This window comes from Nematolebias whitei, chromosome 20 (assembly GCF_014905685.2).
Source record: "Nematolebias whitei isolate Nwh7 chromosome 20, NemWhi1, whole genome shotgun sequence".
Classification (NCBI taxonomy): domain Eukaryota; kingdom Metazoa; phylum Chordata; class Actinopteri; order Cyprinodontiformes; family Rivulidae; genus Nematolebias; species Nematolebias whitei.
The window spans coordinates 29790659-29812296 of NC_056517.1; the positions used below are offsets into that span (position 1 = coordinate 29790659).

Consider the following 21638-nt stretch of genomic DNA (forward strand, 5'->3'; position numbering starts at 1 on the left):
AATTGATTTTTGAATAGGCTGTTTTGGAGGTGTGTTAAAATGAACATTTCATCTTACAATTAAAACGCATAACAGAAAAAAAGAGCACAGGAAAAATAAATGACATCACCTAAAAATAAATGCAATAAAAATAATAATATAGTAATGGGAAGATTAACATGATAAAAGCATGAAAAGTTGGACTTTTGGTTGACCCTCCTTTGCAACATTTTACTGATAAAAGCAATAAAATCCATCCATCCATCCATTTTCTTTACCCGTTTATTCCATTTTGGGTCACGGGGGTCGCTGGTGCCCATGTCCAGCAATCACTGTGCGAGGGGCGGGGTACACCCTGGACGGGTCGCAAGTCCATCACAGGGCCACATAGAGACAAACGAGACAAACAACCATTCACTCTCTCACTCACACCTAGGGACGATTTAGAGTTACCAATCAGCCTAACATGCATGTTTTTGGACTGTGGGAGGAAACCGGAGTACCCGGAGAAAACCCACGCATGCACGGAGAGAACATGCAAACTCCACCCAGAAAGGCCCCTGGACCGGGGTTTGAACCAGGGACCTGCTCGCTGAGAGGCAGCAGCTCTAAGCAATAAAATAGGTTGGGGAAAATATAAAAGTTGGAAAAAAGCTTATGTGTACAAAACTCAAGTAAAAAATTAAGTTAGTGTTTGAAAATTCTTTTTATCTTTCATTTCAAGAACATTTGCACAATTCTACATATTAGGGAAAAATTTGTTATGTAAAATAATACTGGAAAGTCTCACAAGTGCTCATTGAATGGCAATAAAATAACTTATAGTCTAGTGTCTTGTATGTAGAAAATGTATAAGTAGTACTACAGTTTGTTAACTTTTGGTGCAAAAATCCTTGCAAGAATTGATTTAATGAAGAAACACGAAATAAACTTATACTTTAAGTTAAAGTGAAATTATAGTATTATGTATCCATCTCTTACTTTTGCTTTAAACAGTTGGTATATTAAGACCAAGACCAGCTTTGTTTGGAGAAAGTGGCATTGACAAAAAGACAGGCAAAATAACTGGAAGGGACAGAAGTGAAGATGTTGAGTTTAGGAGTGACAAGGATGGATAAGATTAGGAATGAGATAGCCAAGATGGATTGAACAATTGGGAGATCAAGTTAGAGGCCAGACTGAGATGGTCAGTGGGTATGTAAGAAATGCATCTGCCAGAAAAAAAAAGTCAAAGAGGAAGGCCAAAGAGGAGATCTATAGATGAAATTAGAGAGGACATTGAGGTAGTTAGAGTGAGGACAGAGGATGCAGATGACAGAATGAGATGGAGAAGGATGATTCCCTGTCGCTGTGGCAACCTGGTGGTACTGGCAACCACTATAGAAGGAAAAACCAAAAAGAGAAGAAGATCATGGAAATAATATTTACGTTCGATTAGTTTTCATAATTGTATTTTTATATATTTTTATGTACAGAATCACATTTATTTTAAATAAATGTCTGACGTCTCCTGTGGCTCACTTTTTAAAAAATTTTTTTTTTATTCAGGCACTATTGCAGACTACCTAAATCGTACTTTCACAAGGCGGAGTTTGGGGGCCTTCAATCTCTCTTTCCGTCGTACCCGCCATCTTGTTTAGACCGGGGGTAAGATGTTCTCCGTTTTGATGGATATTTTCTCTTTATTTATATCTTCATTCGTGCCCATTTACATGTAAACACGCATCGAGGATGTTTTTGTTACACCTTGTGGAGTTATTGCTGGTTTGAAGCGGTTCCGGGGTGATTTTTATCCGTTTAATATGTTCAGCAGCAGCAGCGTGGCTCTCCATGCGGCCCTGCCAGGCTACAAATTATTGTTTAACACAAACAGTATTTCCATCTAAGACACATACTTTGACATGTATATACTTTTCGCGGGTATTAGTTTGTTTGTGACAGTAATACAGGAATGTTAGCATTGACAAGTTCTTAAAACTTGTGTTCCCGTTGAGTCACACGGGCAAGTTTTAGTTATTCAGCACGTGTTGTATTTATTTTAACATTGCCGAACCAAATCTCAGTAAGCATGTACAGTAACAGTGGGATACAACAAGGTATCTGTTGAAACGTCTTTTTGAAATATTTGTTTTTCTCTGCAGTAATCAGGCGTCATGACTAACACCAGAGGCAAGAGGAGGGGGACCAGGTACATGTTCAGCAGGCCATTCCGCAAACATGGTGAGTCCAGCTTTAAATCTCTTGAGCACACCTGACATTAACATTTAATCATCTTAATACAGGTTATCAAAGACTTCCTGTTCAGCTGACTCCCTCTGCTTCAATAGGTGTCCATACTTGGTTTGTTTTGAACAAATCAAGAAATTCTGTTATTAAATATTGGTTTGGCTAAAAAGTTTTTAGATCATACTGAAGAGCATCCTCTTTATATTCACCAAAAACCAGTAAAATAACAGGTAAACATAAGGAAATTATCCAGGTTGTCCATAGGACAATCGCTTAACAAAATCAGGATGTTCACCTTTACTATAAAAAAGGTTCAAAACAATCCCAAGAATTTAATTTATTGCACTGTATACAAAGTTTACTACCCTGTATATACAAATGTGCTGTCAGCCAACTTGTGGACTGCTAGAGTGGAACTTTCTCAATCTCATCCTCTTCCTTGTCATCAGACGTTGCAATAAAGAGTATTTTAAGGCAGGGAGTAAATAAAAAAAAAAAAACTTTTTCTATATGTCACTTCTCAAAGGTTTTTACATAAACAGGAGTTTACTGTGTTGTGTATATGACAGTAAAAATGCACGTCATCACCTTCAGTTAGCGGGTAGCCTCCTTGGAAAACAGTCCAGGAAATGCTGATTGGTGCTCTTACATTTTCAGAGTTGGGAGCACTGCAAACAATCACCGTGTACCAGACGGCACGACCCGCCCTGCTCTGATTGGGTCAAGCTGTGGTTCTTTATTTGTTGAAAGTAGCATGTGTTAAACCCTGTGTCCCATTGTAAATCCCATTATTAGATTGGAGGGCTTTAAAAAGACCTCAACAAAACGCGTTCCCCTCCACCCCCACTTTTGTTTTTAAAGATGACGTAAATCCATTTTGGCGTGTGAGAACTTGTCACTTGGTTGTCCTCCCAATAATCTTGAGACAAGATGTGGTTGAGGCAGAAATAGATTGTCTCAGATAAACAAGAACTGCTTATATCAAACCCCTGAATGATGTAAAATTGATCATCAGAGTGTTACCATTTCCCAAATCCCAAACAAGATATTTTGTTTGTTCTCTGTACAATTAAGTCCTGTTGAAAGCTGCAGTTAATCTTAAATATACAGAGCTGAAATGTGAGATGAAACCACTACAGGCTGAGGTGCATCTTCGTGTAAATCTACTTTGATCTGTTTGTCATTCTGACCCCAGAACCCAGCCTCGGTCAGCCAGTAGTTATTGTTTAAACACTGTTCTAAGTATTTGTTCATTAAAGTTCATTAAACTCAATGTTTTTGTTCTTTACAGGCCCAGTCCCTCTGTCCACATATATGCGCATCTACAAGAAAGGAGACATTGTAGACATCAAGGTGGGGAAATAAACGAAAATATGTTGAATTCACCTTTTAGTTGAATTTTCCTTTCAGTATACAAAATCAAACCCTTCTGTGGATAGTCTAGTCAGTGTTTGCAAATAAAAGGAAACGGACAAAGTAATACTTTTATTAAGCTGTAAATTAATCAGAACTGAAAGTTTTGCCAAAAAACATACAAACTTTGTAGCTCAATTGCTAAAAGATGGTTGTCTTGGACTGATTTGTGTCCTTGCATCATTTTTGTGACCTTGTCCTTCTTGGTTTACTTCCAGGGCACAGGTACCATTCAGAAAGGTATGCCTCATAAATGCTACCACGGCAAGACAGGACGTGTCTACAACGTAACCCAGCATGCTGTCGGCATCATTGTCAACAAGCAGGTCAAGTAAGTAGTAAGTTTTATTCTGGGACATGCAAGTTTAGTATAAAACACTTTAAAATGTTTTTTGTTCAGGTTTTTGCATTTGGTAGCCGAGAGAATAAACATACCTTATTATTATTATTGTGTTTTTATTATTAATATTAAGTTAGATGCTTACCTTTTTAATGATGGGTGTTGGCTGCAGAAGTAAAGACTTGACAAATTTGCTTTGGTCTTAAAATATATATTTTCCTGCAGTTAAAAACAATTTTATCTAGTGACCCCACCTTCACTTTGCCACCTGCGACCTTTCTGTCTTTGGTGGTCATTCGTGTGGGGGAAATTACTTCATCCTTTAGCACCTCAGCCCAACTTCCTGTTTTGACTTTGGGGTGTGCTGAGGAGACAGCACAGAGCTGTAGATTCTTGTAAAACTCTTAAAGGTGAAGTCGCGTTGTTTTTAATTTAGCTTCTTGACCCGACTGTTTCCTCTTTGGTGTCGTCCAGAGGCAAGATTCTGGCAAAAAAGGTTAATGTGCGCATCGAGCACATCAAGCACTCGAAGAGCAGGGACAGCTTCCTGCAGCGTGTCAGAGATAACGAGCGCAAAAAAATGGAGGCCAAGCAAAACGGCACCTGGGTGGAGCTGAAACGCCAGGTATCATTTAATTTAAGGCTACAGGAAATTGAAAATATGAGCATTTATTACCGATATGTTTGTAAATAATCTAATAACTTAAATAATTAATCCCACTTTAACCCTAATATTATAGTTCTTAACGGTGCGGTGTGTAGTTAACTGGATTTTTCTCTCTGATAATTCTCATTTCCTGTCTTTCTTGCCTCCTCAGCCTGCTCCTCCACGTGGGGCTCACTTTGTCAGCACCAACAAAAATGAGCCGCAGCTGCTGGAGCCCATCCCTTACGAGTTCATGGCATAAAGTGCTTAACGTAATAAAGATATTTGTACACATGCGCTGTGTTCTGTCTTCCTTCTGTACGTTCAAATCTGTGAAGTGTCACGATGAGCCGTCACTCTATGATGATTCCCCTCTTTTGAATGCTTATAATGAAATAAAAAAGCACTTCATTTCACCGGCGGACTGAGAGTGATGAGCATATTCATAAACATTTTTTTATTTTTTTTACCATTTATTGTGTGTAGATGCACCAGTGCTGCAGGGTTCACTGATAGGCTAAGTATACATGAACATTAAAGTACATTAAGGCATACTTATGAATTCAATTACAGTGTCATTTATTATAAATTGTAAGTTACATGTTAAAAACCAAAGTGTTATTTAAACCAGTGTTTGCAGTCTGAAGTGAAAGGCTCAGCGACTAAGCTGCAAAATGTTGCACATTTTAACAAAAAACATTTCGGTTCGGAAATCAAAGCATAACATTACTTGGAAGTTTAAAGTCTCAGAATTTGTGTAATAGAAGTTAAGTTGCTGGTTTGTGTGGAGTTAAAAATGTAAATGATGTAGTAATTTTGTTTAAATACATTCAAGGTGTAAGGAGTTTAAAATTGATTCAGTTTTAAAACCAAAATCTCCTAAGTTCCAATAAATCGAAATGGAACTAATACCATAAAGAGCTGAAGTGTAATTTCCTACTCTAAATGTTTTTTCTAGTGAATAAATAAAAGCTTCCCATAATTGAAAATGTCAATTTTCTGCTTTGTCCACCAGAGGGCGCTCTAAGCATTTATTTGTCAAATTAAAATTTCATGTTTTCCCTCCATGACTAATGGGTTTGTTAATAAAAACCTAATCATTTATATTAATCAGTGATAAATTCAGATCAGATTGGGTCTGATAGATTGTGTCTGTCATTATCTGTCCAGATTTTAAAAATGAAGCAGATTAATTTTTTTTTTTTATGATTCCAGCATATTTGTACAAAATAAAAAATGCTGTGGTGAAAACATGAGAATGTTACTCTATTTTTTAACACTTGTTCAATTTTATCAACTGATTATTTTCATATGCATATTCCAGGATCCATATGTGTGGATTTTTAGACGTCTTTCTGATGATTGGATGGAAATTACTGGTTCAAATGCCATAATGAATTATGGTTTTGTTCAGTCTGACCAGTTATAAACTTTTTGATTGACCTGCTGTGAGAAGTCTTCCCTGTGTTTTCTGGTGTGAAGCCCTCAACGTGTTCTCTTTAATCAGCAAAGGCTGAATGGCTGGCTGGTTATGTGACAAATAGGCTATCTCATCACATCTCAGTGCTTTGCCTAATATTTACACAAATTAGGAACAGTTTGCAGAGATAAGAGCTCAGGAAGGAGAAGAATAGCAAGTGCACAAAAAAAAAACGTTTTTATTTCTAAATATGTCCGTTTTATTCATTTCTCATGATTTTCTGAAACTCGAGGGAAAAACAGTCAAAAAGATAAATATGGATGTTCTTTTCTCCATAAATGGCAGCAGCCACTTTATGTAAACGTGCCGACGTCGACTTTCTGCACCTCCATAACCCCCTCTGGCCCGAGGTCAGGGGATTCAGACACCGGCCTTATCAGGACAGAGTAATAAGTGTCCAACAACCCGGAGAGATAAAACCAGGAAAGGCAGATGGAAAAACAAAATGCAATCAATCAATGAGCAGGTTGGCAGCCAAAGCCCTTAGTATTGATCGGTGGGCTCTGGGATTATTAGATAAGTGAAACCTTATCTACAAATTCTTCACATTTTCTCACCGTTCAGACTAATATTTGGAAAACCATCTTTTAATAAAATAACCACTTTTTTAAAACTTTTAAATCAAAGATTCATCCACAGTAGGGCCTTTGTGCACATAGTCTGACTCATGAAAGTTACTGATTGAAGCAGCTAAAAGACGGAAAGCCTGAACCTGTGGATAAAAAGCTGCTGAGCACTATGAACTCCTTAATCACACCAGTTTGACACACGGATTGAGTGTGTCAGCTCGGAGCAGCTGTATCGACCCGCGCTGTTACACATTAACGACACACACACATGCAAACAGTGGGCCATTAGAGGTGCACACACACCGCAGTGGGTTGCACATGAGGTTTCACATTTACCCGCTTTCTCACCTGACTGGAAATTAATGAGAGGAACATTTCACAACGAGCAATTATAAATATGAACTTTCATAACAGGAAGTAGATTAGGCTGCAGCAAACCACACACGGGCAACATGTGGTCCGAGGGCCAAACGTGGCCTTTTATAGTCTCTCTGTGGCCATCAACAACTACATTAACAAAACATATTTTAAAAATTCAAAGCTTAGCTCTTTATTTCAGTTTTAAACTAAGGTCATTTTGTGTGAAGAAATGCCGCAGTAGCCACGTTTTAGTCGAACTCCGTGGTGTCCATCTTGAATTGGGTTGACTCAAGTCATAGAATTATTATTTCCTGATCAATATCTGTTCAGTGGTTTGTGAGATATTTTGCTAACATGTACGATCTTGTGCAAATTGTGCTCAGAACGTGTTGGGGATCAATCTTGACTACTATTTAAAGCACATGTATCAACCTGAAGGCTCATGGGCCTAATCTGGCCTTATCTGGCGCCCCAAGATGATATTTTAAATTATAAATATTTTTACTGCTTCTCTTTTTGCTTTAAAAAACTGATATTTCATTTAGTTTCTCATGACAGTTTGCTAACTTTAAAGCCAGGATTATTATTATTATTTTTCTGGTTGCAAAGTTAGGATTTTTCAGTGCTCTTTGATTCTGATGTAGAAAGAGCAACACAGGAAGTCAAAGAGACTGATCGAACTGTTGTTGATGAACCTGCAACCAAGAAAAGATGTCGGGTATCTGACTTGGCTCTTGGCTCGCACCAAGCTTTTAATTTCAGTCACTTTAGTTTGCCACCCCATCTTAAAGCAATTAAAATGTGTTTTTGGACTTTTACCTCAAAAGTTAACAAAACAGCAGTTTATTTCAAATTGTTTTTAATCGCTGTTTATTTAGAACTACGAATAATTCATTTTTCTTTGCAGTTAAATAAAACTGCACAATCAGTAAGAGATCACAGAGAAAATGCACGTTTTTGGTTTCCATAGGGACCTTTGAACCTCCTGATTTCTTCATTTTGCTCCAAGTTCCTCACCTTTTCTTCAAACAACCAAACACGAGAGTCCCATGTGTGGCTGCGATGCAAGTGTAGGTGTGACATGTTTGGCTTAAAGGTCAAACAAAAGGCACAAGGAAATCCCACAAATGGCTGTATCAGTGTGTGTGACGGGCGGTGCTGGTTATCAGACGCAGCCCGGTGGAGGCACGGCCATATATGTGGACATTGGGCCAGCTGTATTGATCCTGTCCCTGACAGCGCAGGCGGAGGTGTGGTAGTGGTATGGGCGCCGGATGAGAGGATGATAACGGCGCCAACTGCTCCAGTCTTACCTGAAGCGTGGGAGGAGGGCACCGAGGTGACACCCAGCAGGCTCTCAATGGGCCTCATTCACTAAAGTCAGTCAAAGGTTTCACGTGAGATCACGGCGCGAGCACACAGGACGATCTGCAACGTTTGCTCAGGCAGATAACGACGTTTGATTGCCTGTGACTTTTTTAAAGACAGAGCATTTTCAAAGTAAAAGAAAACTTCTTTATTGTAACGTCACAAAGATGAAGGAACTTGTTTTGGTGCAGATGTTCCAGTGTGGGAAGCAAAAATTTGACTCTGCATACTTAAATTAATGATTTTATTCAAAGTAATGTCTGCCTTTTTTATGTTTTAGTACTTTTTCAGCACTTGGAAATGTATCCTGAATGATGCATGCTCACTTGGAAATATATTTGTTTTATTGTGTAATTCCAATATTTACCTCTTAGGTTTCTTCATTAATGCTGTTGACTTTTCACAAGTTCTTCATATTTGATCATTATTGTCAAATTCTTGTAATTTTTTTCTTTTTAAAACTATTTTTAGTGTTTATGGATTTTTTTTGTCTGCTTTTTGGTTTTATTGTTTTTAAAATGTCCATTGTGTTGCTCTTTGTTGTATGAAAAGTGCTTTAGTCATAAAGTTTGATTGACAAAACAACCAGAACTGGACTCAAGTTGATCCAAATAAGTGCAATTTACATAAAACTTCAACAAATTGTTGCAAAATTTCTTGAAAATGACACAGAAAGAATAAATACTCAACTTTACATGAAACAAATACAAAAAAAATGAATAATGAATGCTACTAATTGATGCAATTAATTAAAAATGAATCAAAATAACATAAAAAACAAAGAGAGACTGGACAAATTTACAAAACAACTTAAAATGAGGCAAAAAAAAATTAAAATAAACTTTAAAAGTACCTAAACTGACCATAAAACACACATTTGGCTTGATTTGATCATGTTGAAGAATCTGCATCAAAAGTTTATTCTTGACCCACATTGTGTAAACATATAAACATTAAATACTCTCATTTTATAAGTCCTTTTTGATTATAACAAACTTCAACTTTAAGGTTTAGTTTCCGGTTTGTGGTCTAGACAGGATCTCTCCAGTTTCTGCAAACAATAAATCCCATCTATCAGAGAGAATTATGAGGGGAGCGATAAGATTAGGATTAGGGTGGTAAACTCCGATGGATGCAGACACTCAGTCGCCTTTCTTCCTGCCAGTCCACAACAAAAATCAGCAGACGAGAAGTGAGTATTTTAAAAGCGTGCATCAATGAATGTGAAAGAATCATTTTGGGATGTTTGAAAATAAGTGAAATTATTTAATTTAGGGGCTAAAATCAGTTTTCCTGCAAACTGTATGTCATCTATGAGAGCAGCTCATGGCATAGTCAGTTAAAAAATAAATACAAAGCTAATTTTTCCAGTTTTAATTGAACTGGGCAGGACTCCCCCATTTTTTAATGGTACGTTCCAATAAGATAAATGAAGCTCAGGTGAGTGGGGTGTTTGTGGGTCATTGAATGTCCTTCCTCCTTTACATCTGGTGTCAGAGATGGAGAAGTTGCACAATCAGCACAATTACATTTGCAATTTTCTGGATTGCAAAGCTGCATTCAGTGAATCGTGGAGGTTAGAAGCTCATTTGTGCAAACACACAGGAGTGGTAAGCAGCAAACAATGTGAACGCATGAACATGTTAAACTAAGTGACTCATTCAGTGGAGCTTGTGCTCGAACGAGTCTTGATGTTTCCTCTAGAGACCGTTCTCCTGTAGGAACTGTGACAAGAGCTTCTGCACTCTCTACCAGCTCACCAGCCATGAGCTGAGCCACAGCGGTGAGAAGCCTAACAAGTAAGCCATGTTCATCTTTAAAGTTACTTGGAGAATAAACTTTACGAGTGCCTCGAAAGACTTCTGCTCTGCTGTTCAGATGTCTGACTGAAGGGTGCTCCGAGGCCTTCGTCACCTCCAGCCACCTGGCACGAGTCCACCAGCACCAGGAAAAGCGATATCAGGTAAAGCAAACCCTCTTTGCTTTTATTTATTGTGCAATTAATGTGAAATAAAATTTCCGAGGTGCTTTTTACTAGTGCGATCGTGAGGGGTGCGAGAAGGATTTCAACAAGAGAAACAAATTAAAGGCTCACAAGTTTGAACATGGAGATCCTCTGCCTTTTCTGTGAGTCTATGCACTGCAGATAATGGTAAAAAAATAAGAATTGTTTGTTTATTTTAGTATTTCAAACCTTTTTCTTTTGGATATAGTTGTACTTTTAATGGCTGTACAAAAGAATTTCCCACCCGAGGAAAACTAAAACATCACGAGAGAGTGCATGAAGGTTAGTTGGTGTGTGTGTGTGTGTATATATATGTATATATAATCGGATTAAAAGCCCTACTCTTGGTTCTGCAGGTTACCCCTGTGACTCTGAGCTGTGTCCTTTCTGTGCAAAAACGTGGTCAGAATATCTGAAGCACAGAGAAGAACATAAAGGTACGTTGTTTTCTGCACCAGCGAGAAGTCTTTTTTTTTTTTTACAACTTCTCAACAATTGTCTTCTCAGCCAAGACGGGTGTGAGCTCTCGGGATAAAAAGTACTACTCGTGCACCAGAGAAGGTTGTGATAAGAAGTTCAGTCGCCTCTTCAGACTGAAGGACCATGAAGTGGGAGATCATGAGGGGCAGAAACCTTTCAGCTGCGCCTGTCCTGGCTGTGGGAAGAGCTTTGCTGTGAAGGTATGGTGATTCACTAAAAACAATTAAATACACAATCTCTCTCTCTTTGTATCAAAGTAGTTTCCTGTTGAGATTGTGCCATCCACGGCAGATTACACATTATTTAATGTGCAACAAAATTTGGACTAACTGCATTTCACAGCATGAATTAAATGGTTTCTAATGGTTTATACTGAAGGTTTTTAACAACATTTTATTGGCCATTGATGCAGGTGATTTTGTGCTGCTTGTCCTATTGGACCTTACATCTGCTTTTGACACCATCAACCATGGGATCCTCATTTCTAGGCTAGAGCAGTGGGTGGGCATCACAAGGGCAGCCCTTAATTGGTTTAGGCCCTACCTCTGACAGAATCTTTTGTTGGTATCAAAAATTTCAGTTCAGCATCAGCAGCGCTTCAGTGGGGGGGATACCACAGGGGTCCATCCTCGATCCCCTTCTCTTTTCTTTATATCTGCTACCACAAGGTGTTATTTTCTGCAATCACAACATTCCCTTTCATTTCTATCAAATTGAATCTGTCAAATTCTGTCAAATTTACTTCCCCCTGAGGCACAGAGGCACACGCTCTATTCAACCTCTTCTTGACTGCCTGGCTGACATCCGGGACTGGATGGCTTTAAACTTAAGTTTCAATGAGAAGAGGTCTGAAGTCATCTTGTTCCATCCCAATGGCACGTCCATGAACCACTGCATTGACCTTTTCTCTCTAGCTCTGTTAGAGAAACAGCGTCACCAATTTGGGAGTGATAATGGACCCCTCCCCTGAAACTTAACAGTCACGTAAACATGATTGTTAAATACTGTTTTTTTTTTTTTTTTTTTTTTTTTTTTTTTCCAGCTAAGGCGGCTGTCTAAGCTGAAGCCCATACTGTCCAAAAAGAATCTTGAGTGATCCATGTGTTTATAACATCCAGGCTCAATGACGGCAATGTGCTTCTGTTTGGAATCAGTCAGCCCTCCATTGCACGTCTACAACTGGTCCAAAATGCTGCAGCCCGATTTTTAACTGGTACAGGCCATAAAGAGCACATTACTCCAGTTTTGGCCTCCCTGCACTGGCTTCCCATTCACCTTCGGATCCAGTTCAAAATACTCATGAACGTTTTTAACTAACTGAACAGTTCTGTCCCATCCTATCTCACTGATCTTCAACAGCCATATGTCCCACCGTGCTCTCTGAGGTCAGCAGACCAGATGCTCCTTTCAGTTCCAGAAACTGTCACAATCTCAGAGGTGACAGGGCTTTCTCTGTTGCAGGTCCAAGACTGTGGAATGAGTTGCCACTGCGTGTCAGACAGGCTCCCACACTCAGTCTTTAAGTCTCGCCTGAAAACCCACTTTTATTCCCTTGCCTTTGACGCAGTGTGATTTGTTTTGATCCAGTCTGTAGTCCAGTGTTGTCCATTTAGTTATCCACGGCTATTTGTATCTTTTTATTTTATTTCTTGTCCGCTGTGCTTGTATGTTTCTATTGTACAGCACTTTGGTTGGCCTTGTTGCTGTTTTAAGTGCTCTATAAATAAATTGGTATGGTATAAACCTTTTTATTTTCCATAGCAAATAAAACCTAAAACTTAAGTTTAAGACAAATGACTCGTGTAGCTAAATTCTGAAGAGTTCATGTGGATCACCTAATGTGACATTAAAGATCTAGCTGCCTTTCATGCCAGAAATTTAAACAAATTACTGTATGCCATATGGAGTTGGATATTTTGGTTAAACTTTAAAATTGATATTGAGCATAATGTTAAATCTCAAGACTTGATGAGTCAGAATGTGATGACTCTTAGCGACTGCATCAAAATTTAGCTCAGTCTCTGTAAAATTGACCAAAGTTTTGTTGGCTAATGTTAATTATCTGTGGTGGCCATCTTGAAAAGGGGTGACTCCAAAAGTTGTAGCGGGGCATCCAGTGATGAATCTAAGTTTCATTCAGATCTGTCCTCTGGTTCATGAGATTTTGCTAACAGACACACGTGCACAAGTTAGGAAAAAGCAAAATGCAAAACTGCTTAAACTTGGTGTCCTTTTGATTATGGTTACCGTAATTTTCGGACTATAAGACGCACTTAAAATCTTTTTTTTTTTTTTTTTTTTTTTTTTTTTTTTTTTTTTTTTTTTTTTTAAATTCTCAAATCAACACTGAGCCTTTTAACCCAGGCGCTTTATGTATGAAAACGGACCCGTTCCATGATATCGAGCCTTTATAATCCAGTGCGCCTTATAGTCCGAAAAATACAGTAAGTTTTATAATTGGCGTAGGGTGCGTAGTTCTACTTGTTTTATTTGTGTGAAAATGATTCTAAAATTGTAGGTTTTCCACTTATGTATTTTTAAGGGTTTTAGATGGCAAATTCATGCAAAACATAAGATGTAGCTTGATCAGATGACTATTTTGGGGGTTTAATTGGTAACTGGTGCTACTTTTTTTTTTTTTTTTTTTTAGGAAACCCTGTGGCGACACAGCAAGGTGCATAACCCAGCAAAGAAAAAGGTAAGTTTCCCCCTTAAGCTTCTTACATCGAATCTTGTCACTTATGTGCATGATGCTCCGCTTTCCTTCCAGAAACATCCTAAAAAGAATCAAACGGTCACACAGTCTGCTGCAGCTAATAAAGAAGAAACCAACGGTCTCACTCTAAAGCTGCAGAATACAACTTTAAAGGATAAGTCTTGAGGCTGCCTCACCTGTCAAGCTGTTTAACACTAAAATAATTAAGTATCTGTGCTTTTTGGTGCTTAAACCTCATTAAAACTCTATACTAGCAATGTTTCCAATTTAATGACACTGTACACTCGGTCTTGTAGTGTACTTCCAAGCTCTTTTCCTTTTAAATCTTTAAGATAAGTTTTCTACTTTTCTCTCTCAAACCTAAAGTACTGATGTATTTTTAAAATGCTCTTTAAAAATACATTCAGGACCATCCAAAGTGGGTACAGTTCACTACCTTGAGCCTGAATGTGTAAAAATACAAGAATCTGAGTTTGTTTTTTTTAATTGAAGTTTAATGTATTAAGTTTAAATCTAATCATAAAAATACCTATGTCTTTATACTAATACTTACAGTATCTCTTAATATTTCTGCACTCGCTCTTGTGCAAGGTGGTGCCTTTTTCTCTCCTTCTGTTCTCCTGCCTTTTTTTTTTTTTTTTGCTCTGCATCAGAGCTCCTGTTGCACATCTTTCGAAACGAAAAATACTGTCATGGATCTGGTCAGCTGGACTTTCAACGCAATCTATAAAATATTTTCAACAAAGCGACAGTCCTGGAGAGCCCTCATGCCCTGCTGAGATTCACGCAGTAGGATACATCATGGATTCGTGGGGAGTTTAGGAGTAGTTTAGGTCTTTCCATTTTGTCTCAGGAAGACGCCGAAGATGTTTATACAATTGGATTCATGATAGCAGGGTTTCTGCTTTTTGGCATCGGCCGATTCATATGTTATCTGCTATTAAAGAAGATGGCGGCAGCAGTTTCGTCCTTGGCAAAACTACCAAATCTGTGTGAAAGTTTGGTTCATGCTTTGAGTACTCAAACTCGGCTGACTTACAAGCTAAACCATAAGATAAAAGCAATTTGTGAAAATCGCAATTTGTGAAAATCACAACCCACCTGCGGCTTCTGGGACTTTCCAGCATGTTGGAGACAACATTGGAGGAGGCTCGTAAGCATGAACCAGTGGAACGCTCACAAATCTGGCCATTTTGGATCTTGAAAGTGCCAGCAGGACTCGATGCTGACAAGAAAACAGTCTGCCTGGAAAATAAATCAACAATTGTGCCTTACTTGAATCTGACTTCCCCCCCCCGGATGTCCTCGGAAACGGGCCGACTTATCAAATTTCTCCTGGGATACATGTGTAAACTAAGGAAAAGCTTTGTTTATCGCAACCACCCCCCAAGAACTTCTGTGAAGACTTATCAGAATTGTGCTGGCCAACATCTTATCAGGACTATGGTCTATCTGGAAATGCTTCATGGACAAATCTCACCGTCTTGCTGTCAAATGCACATGTAAAGTGTTTATAAATGTGCTTGTTGGCAGTTTTTTGATGTCTTAGTGTTCTGATAGGACAAGGTGTCAAGAGATCTTTTTTTTAAAAAATTTTTATTACCACTATCCTATACTCATGGCTTTTTACCCTTTTTTATCTAAAAATGTATTCTGGAAAAGGATAAAAGGCTGCGCTCCAGTAGCAGCAGCAACGTGCAATACGCCCATCTTTCGGTCGACCGTACGAACATGATCTCACTGTATTTCGGTATAATGATAATAAAGCTTATTCTGATCTGTCTGAAGAAAATGATGCATCTTCTAAAATAAGTCACTTTAAAACTGCTTTTATTTTTAAAAATAAAATTCTACCAGAACTCGTGTACTTTGTTGCCTCCACCCTTTAAAACAAACTTCAACACTGCATGAAAAAAGAGTCGTTCATCCTTAAAAGGAAATGTTTATTACAGAAAACACATTCGCACGTGTATAAAAGACCAGCTGATGGGGCAGCTGGTTGCCATGGTGATATCTGAGGGCCGACGAGCCCCTCAGGATGCGGCAGGTTTCGAATAAGGCCTGAGGCATATTCAAATGGACACATTGCAGCAGAACATCTGGATTAAAGTGATTTATATCCTGTATAAAGGTTTAGACAGTTTTGTTTTTCTTCCCACCTGCGGCGACATCTCCGTCTGAACACAACCCTGGATTCTACAACTGCTCAGTGAGGTGATTACATCACGAGTCGCTTAGTTGCAGTACCGTTCTCCCAGCGGGAGCAAAGACAACATGACCATATGAACACAGCAGTGCTTCATGTGAGTGCAGTCTGTCGAGTGACGTGGCACGATCTGGATCAGTTCCTCAGGCTTGGTCCTGCTGGGTCTGCATTTCTGAATGCTTTTGGTCCTGGATTAAGCCCGATATGGAGCGATGTACAGTAGCATGTACCAGTTCACTTTGGTCAAGGTTGTTCCACATATAGAACACTCTGGGTGGACTCAGCGGGGCGGGCCCAATGATTTGTGTCCTGGTTATACTAGACTGCCGGGCCAGGAGACCACAGTAAGGGCCACCCGGCTGCGCTGCTCTTTCAGCATAGGAACCAGCGCCGAGTGGCTCATCCCTGCTGTCGACAGCCCGTTAACTGCCACAATCATGTCGCCACACCTAAAAGGACACGGAGTGATGGGTCAGCTGGGAGTTTTGGGATTATAATAAGATCGTTGGTGAAGGTAACGCCTCCAAAATGCTAAACTCTTCTGCTCCTAACGGATCTACTAAAACCTTGTCTGAATTAAGAAATTGATTCCTTACATGAATGCAAGACAAAGTACAGAAACTGAATTGCTCACTGCTTCGAAAAGACTGAATTAAAAGACTCCAATTTTAAACTCCTAAAACACAAGACTGCAGAAAACTCTAAAAATCTAAAACTGGAATCTTACGTAATTTGTCTTTTTCACAGTTTTTGACAACATTGTCTTACCTTGAAATAAGGTTCGACTATGAATGATAATTTACTTTTTTCATTTATTAGCGAAGAACAATACAGAGTATCCCAAAATCTATTGAATTCCTCAGGAAATAATGCTGTTCAAATGAAATGTTTAAATTGCTCTCATATTAAGCTGTAACATCAGGCTCATTTTTCATAAACTAGAGATATTTAATTTGCAGAAAGTCGCGAAGAGCTGATCACTCACTTGAGGTGGCCGTCGTAGTATGCAGGCGTGCCGAGGACGATGGTTTTGATAAAAAACGCCTGGTTGCCATGACTTTCCTCGTATCCCCCGACGATGCTGAAGCCCCAGCTGCCTGGGTGGCTCCTCCGCAGCACGATCTCATGGCTGCTGTGAAGGTAGCTGCGCGACGAGAGTAGAGAGAAAAAGCTGACAACCGCTGAGGTCTCCGTTTAAACTTCTGCGTCAAAGCAATCCTCACCTGGGTAGGCCCAGCCACATGACCCACGAGGGGGACCAGTTGGCGTCAAAGTCGCTGTCGTGAGTGTGAGGCAGCAGCTCGTCGTGGTCATGCTCCTCCACCATGCTGACCTCCAGCACCCGCAGCTGGACTGAAGGCGAAGCGGCGCTGGCCTTCAGCGTGCCTACGGCCTCGCTGTGGCTCAGGTAGGTCAGGTCCTGACTGTTGATGCTCAGCAGGACGTCACCTGACAGAGGAGGCAGGAGGTTTCTGACACAATGTTCAACTAGTCCTGTTATGGGCTTAAGAAACGACGCTCACCTCTTTTGATCCGTCCGTCCCTGGACAAGCAGCCGTGTGGTTGGACGCTTGTGACGAAGATTGGAAGCTCGCCACTCTTACTCCCCCGCCCCCCTGCCACAGTCATCCCCAGGGACTCATGGGACTCCTTCTTCACAGTGATGTGTTTCTCCTTACACGTCACACACTGTGACAGATCCTTGGAGTGTATCATGAAACAAGCACTATTTAAATGATAGGTTGTGAACAGGGTGATAAAAACAAAATCCACACAGGTGTACCACAAGGCTCATGTCTCGTCCCACTACAGATTTAAAGTTCTAAAGTAATAAGAAAATAAAATATTAAGTTTACTTTATCACAAGCCACATTCTTCACATGAAAAGACACACACTCACTCTGTGTGTACTGGTGCGGGACAGGTGGATGGGTACAGGACTCGGAGTGGAGCTGTGATTAGGCAGGAAGTGTTCAGGGCAGTAAAGATCTCTGGTTGAGCTGGATTTTGGAGGGGGAGGTGGAGTTGGTTTTGTGGGTCGACCAACAAGCAGGTGGACTCGCTCTCCGCTGGCCTGTAGACGAACAGTTATCGGTGTTATAAAGAGAATTGTAACGTGACAACATGTTGTGAGAATAGGCCCAGAACGGTCCAAATGTACCTGTATGATCTGAGCAGCCTGCTCGGGGGTGCCGTGTTGAAGGTCCTGCTCGTTGACTGCCAGCACCCGGTCGTTGCTCCTCAGTCTGCCGTCCTTTGCTGCCAAGCCTCCATCCAGCAGATCCAACACAAACACTCCTGACTCGTCCGTCCGCCGCACCAGCTTGATACCGAGCTGCTCCGCAGAGTCTCGCTTGTGGAGCGTGATTCTCAGCGTGGCGGGGCTGGACGGGGTCCCTTCAGGCGTGGAGCAAGGAGCGTGAGGGACAGCTGGCGTGGAGGAGGAGGAGGGAGGCGCCCGAGAGGCACAGCGACGCTCCCGGAGCACGGTCAGCTGCAGGGTGGTGCAGGGCCGCGCCAGGGTGGAGCGGGCAAAACCGTGTGGCACATTACTGATATCCACGTTGTTCACCTTGGAAGAAAAGCATCAAAGGAAAGTTCAATCAGGAAAAAGCACAAAAAAAACCCTTTTCTCTGTTCTGTAATTGTTTAAATTGTGAACCCGAACAGCAGCTCCTAAATAATCAACAACCTGCTTTAGCTTTTTCTTCAGCTGGTTGTTGAGTTGTGTTTATTTCTTTTTTTTTTCTTGAACAGATTAATAGTTTATCACTTTTTTTTTTTGCTAAACATTTGGTTGATGTTACTAAGCTAAAAATAAAGTTAAACATAAATAATTAAGGTGATGCCTTTCAACCCTAAAAGTAGATTAAATGAAGCTGAACTGAGTCAGGATGAGGACACATGACCTTTGTTGTAGGAGAAAAACATTGATTAGTAGAGCGACATTAATTATTGGCAACTACAAAGAAAAGGGTTGAAAGAGGCATGAAATATTGAGTAAAATCTTCCACGTTAAATGCCTGATACTGCGAATGAGCTACTTCAAATGTGCTTTAACTGTCTGGAAACATGTTGGGAATTTGTGAGCGTTAACCAATTTGATGCATCTCTAATTCTTTAATATATCTGAAGAAAATTTTCATTCAACCTTTATTTATACAGGTTAGTCTCATTGAGTCACGAGGGCTCATTTACAAGAGAGACCTGTTGAATAGAATAGAATTAAATGGAATCCTAATGTAAAGCTTAGCAATGCGGGAAAGCCTGAAAGACAATTCATACACAACGTATTTTTGGAGTATAAGGCGCATTAAGCAAAACAAAACAGATAAGTCAAACTTTATTCGACTCATTCACAATAACCACATAAAATTGGTTCAAGGTCAGTAAGCACAACTAGAATAAGGCGCACCGAATTATAAAGCTCACTGTCGATTTTTGAGAAAATTAAAGGCTTTTAAGTGCCTTAGTTCAAAAAATACGATATATTTTTAAATAATTAGTTGTAAATGTGATAAATCATGAGCAGGAACAGTTTTCCCACCTGTAGGATCTGATCTCCAGCCAGCAGCCTCCCGTCGCGTGCGATGACCCCGTCTCGGTACACTTCCTGAATCACTATGTTGATGAGCGGCGTCTCATTCCCACCGACAACGCTGATACCCAGCTCAACGTACGGATTGGACCGGTGGACCTCAATGGTGGTTATTTCTCCCTCAGGAAGAGAGGGCAGCTTCACACAGCCTAACGGACGAACCAGTCGCATTGATGGATACAAGGCGCCAAAGACGATTGTTTGAATTTATGATCTGGATTTTTTTCAGGGAGGGTTGTTGTACCTTCCTCAGCAGACAGAGGTGGAGACTCAGGGCAGTCCCAGCCAGAGGAGGTGGAGCTGACAGAGCGGAGAAGATGGATGCAAGGATTACTGAGGGGCCGCTTCACCCTGGGGACCACGCGCTCCAACCCCACCACACCTAGAGGTGGAAAAACACGAACTTTAACCAAAAATCTACCTTCACTGATACTTCCTGCCAACCCAGAGGATCGACTCACCGTCTTCTTCAGTGCTTTCCTCAAAGGCGGGGTTGTCGAGGCCGGCGTCATCCGTCCACGCAGATCCGTTGGTGTTATTAGGTCCAGGGCTCGGCGAGGGCGTTTGGTCCCTCAGGTCTGTCTGTGGGGTATGAGGGGACGTGGAGGGGCTGGTCACCATGGCTCGCTCGTCACCGCTCTCGCATCTTGGCCCGTCCACGCTCGTCTGCTGACTACGAGTCCCAGGACACCTTTCACCAAGCAACAGGTGTCAGTTTGTTAGTCCATCTGACGCACAAAGAAAGCCAGGTTCAACGTCACTGAAGCTGAGCGAGTTTCATTCTGACAGGAAAATCTTTCTGGAGACGTTTGAGAGCAGAGGGAATTAAACCCATTTAATTCTGTAACTTTCACGTATTTTCTTTAAATAGATAATAAAAAGCTCTTTGAGAAAAACAAACAAACAAGTTGCTCACTTAAATAGAAAAAGTTAAAAATAAAACCAGATATAAACTGACTCAAATAATCAATGTGGTGACACCCTCCAACCATAAGCAACAGGTGACAAGTGTTGTAATTGTGCGAGTGAACACTTATCAAGCATTCACACGATTGTGATCCTATTTTAAATTCTTCCGTTCGTTTTTCAGCATTTTTCTCGTTCCATAATTTTTGTGCCATTTCATCAAATCATAAATCTGTTTTTCAATCTGTTTTTGAACGTTTTGTTCATCTCGTTCAGAACAATCCTGTGATGACTTTTGGTATTGGTGCAACTTTAGCTTTTTTGAAATATTTAGCCTTTTCTGCCATTGATTTAATAATAGAATTGAGCTCATTTTACATTCTTCATATCTTTATCTGTTTACAACCTTTTACTGCTCCTTTCTCATTTTGTTCTTGTTCAGCTTCTTTCAGCTAGTGCAAATTTAAACATTTTTCAGCTACTTTCAGCTGTTTTTTTCAGCTGTTTTGTGCTCCATTTAAATTTAATCTAAAAAAGTTAAATCTGGTCCTCTGGACATTCAAAAAGAACAAAACAAAGCAAATCAACAAAAAATGTAGAAACGTTTCGTCTCTCATCCGAGAGACTTCCTCAGTCTGAGGAGCTGTTTTCAGCTCAGCCTCTTAAATAGCACCTTCTCAGGGTGGATCAACCAGTTTTGCTGCTGACAACCAAAACCAGCTGATCACATGCTCAAGAAGGACCATCAGCCTAACAATGGATCATTAGCACACTGATGGCTGTGTACTGTTCACAGAGGGCTGAGTGATACTAGCAATCACAGCATTGTAAGAGGGGGACAGTTGAACCCGGAGGCCTCCACCCCTGTTTAATGATGGACGGTTTCTTTTCACAAAGATGGCCTCCTTTACTCCTCTCTCAAACCATCGTTCCTCTCTGTCCAGGATGTGAACATCTTCATCCCTGAAAGAGTGACCGCTGGCCTGGAGATGAGTGTAGACCGCAGAGTCCTGGCCTGATGATGTTGATCTTCTGTGCTGGGCCATCCTTTTGGCCAGTGGCTGTTTTGTTTCCCCGATGTAAGACTGATCACAGCCCTCCTGACACTGAACAGCATACACAACATTGCTCTGTTTGTGCCGGGGGACTGGATCTTTGGGATGAACCAGTCTTTGCCGTAATGTATTTTGGGGTTTAAAAGCCACTGGGACGTTATGTTTAGAAAATAAACGTCTCAGTTTCTCTGATACTCCCTCAACATATGGAATGACCACTGGTCTGGGTCTGGGTTCCTCCTTTTCACCTGTTGGCTGACTGGAGTCCTGTTTGGGTTTCTTCTCTGCTTT

The 21638-nt window shown here is 40.4% G+C and overlaps 3 protein-coding genes across 3 annotated transcripts in view; 2 read left to right on the plus strand and 1 right to left on the minus strand.

The window, feature by feature from the left end:
• The first annotated feature begins 1573 nt into the window (after positions 1 to 1573).
• Positions 1574 to 4900, plus strand: rpl21 (ribosomal protein L21). Its single transcript, XM_037694282.1, has 6 exons — positions 1574 to 1626; positions 2121 to 2199; positions 3497 to 3558; positions 3837 to 3949; positions 4433 to 4583; positions 4777 to 4900. Exons 2-6 carry the CDS (start codon positions 2133 to 2135, stop codon positions 4864 to 4866), a joined length of 483 nt encoding a protein of 160 aa, XP_037550210.1. The 5' UTR covers positions 1574 to 1626; positions 2121 to 2132; the 3' UTR covers positions 4867 to 4900.
• Positions 4901 to 9842: 4942 nt separating this feature from the next.
• gtf3ab (general transcription factor IIIA, b) lies at positions 9843 to 13747 on the plus strand. Its single transcript, XM_037693965.1, has 9 exons — positions 9843 to 9991; positions 10086 to 10180; positions 10260 to 10344; positions 10420 to 10508; positions 10595 to 10668; positions 10743 to 10823; positions 10894 to 11066; positions 13517 to 13564; positions 13637 to 13747. The coding sequence occupies exons 1-9, from the start codon at positions 9881 to 9883 to the stop codon at positions 13745 to 13747; spliced, it is 867 nt and encodes a 288-aa protein (XP_037549893.1). The 5' UTR covers positions 9843 to 9880.
• Positions 13748 to 15831: 2084 nt separating this feature from the next.
• lnx2a (ligand of numb-protein X 2a) overlaps positions 15832 to 21638 on the minus strand; it is a 12289-nt gene continuing 6482 nt past the window's right edge. The window contains exons 2-10 of the mRNA XM_037694319.1: positions 19848 to 20077; positions 19631 to 19768; positions 19336 to 19535; positions 17950 to 18360; positions 17689 to 17862; positions 17312 to 17489; positions 17012 to 17237; positions 16774 to 16932; positions 15832 to 16237 (exon numbers count right to left, since the gene is read on the minus strand). Coding sequence (XP_037550247.1) covers positions 16102 to 16237; positions 16774 to 16932; positions 17012 to 17237; positions 17312 to 17489; positions 17689 to 17862; positions 17950 to 18360; positions 19336 to 19535; positions 19631 to 19768; positions 19848 to 20077 — 1852 coding nt within the window. The 3' untranslated portion in view covers positions 15832 to 16101. The remainder of the gene's footprint in view (positions 16238 to 16773; positions 16933 to 17011; positions 17238 to 17311; positions 17490 to 17688; positions 17863 to 17949; positions 18361 to 19335; positions 19536 to 19630; positions 19769 to 19847; positions 20078 to 21638) is intronic.

Excerpts from the sequence above, each read along its gene's own strand:
- rpl21 (XM_037694282.1), top strand. The coding sequence starts at position 2,133 with ATGACTAACACCAGAGGCAAGAGGAGGGGGACCAGGTACATGTTCAGC. Across the intron at positions 2,200-3,496 it reads CAGGCCATTCCGCAAACATG|GCCCAGTCCCTCTGTCCACA; the intron begins GTGAGTCCAGCT and ends TGTTCTTTACAG. Across the intron at positions 4,584-4,776 it reads GGGTGGAGCTGAAACGCCAG|CCTGCTCCTCCACGTGGGGC; the intron begins GTATCATTTAAT and ends TTGCCTCCTCAG.
- gtf3ab (XM_037693965.1), top strand. The coding sequence starts at position 9,881 with ATGGAGAAGTTGCACAATCAGCACAATTACATTTGCAATTTTCTGGAT. Across the intron at positions 10,669-10,742 it reads TCACGAGAGAGTGCATGAAG|GTTACCCCTGTGACTCTGAG; the intron begins GTTAGTTGGTGT and ends TTGGTTCTGCAG. Across the intron at positions 10,824-10,893 it reads GCACAGAGAAGAACATAAAG|CCAAGACGGGTGTGAGCTCT; the intron begins GTACGTTGTTTT and ends TTGTCTTCTCAG.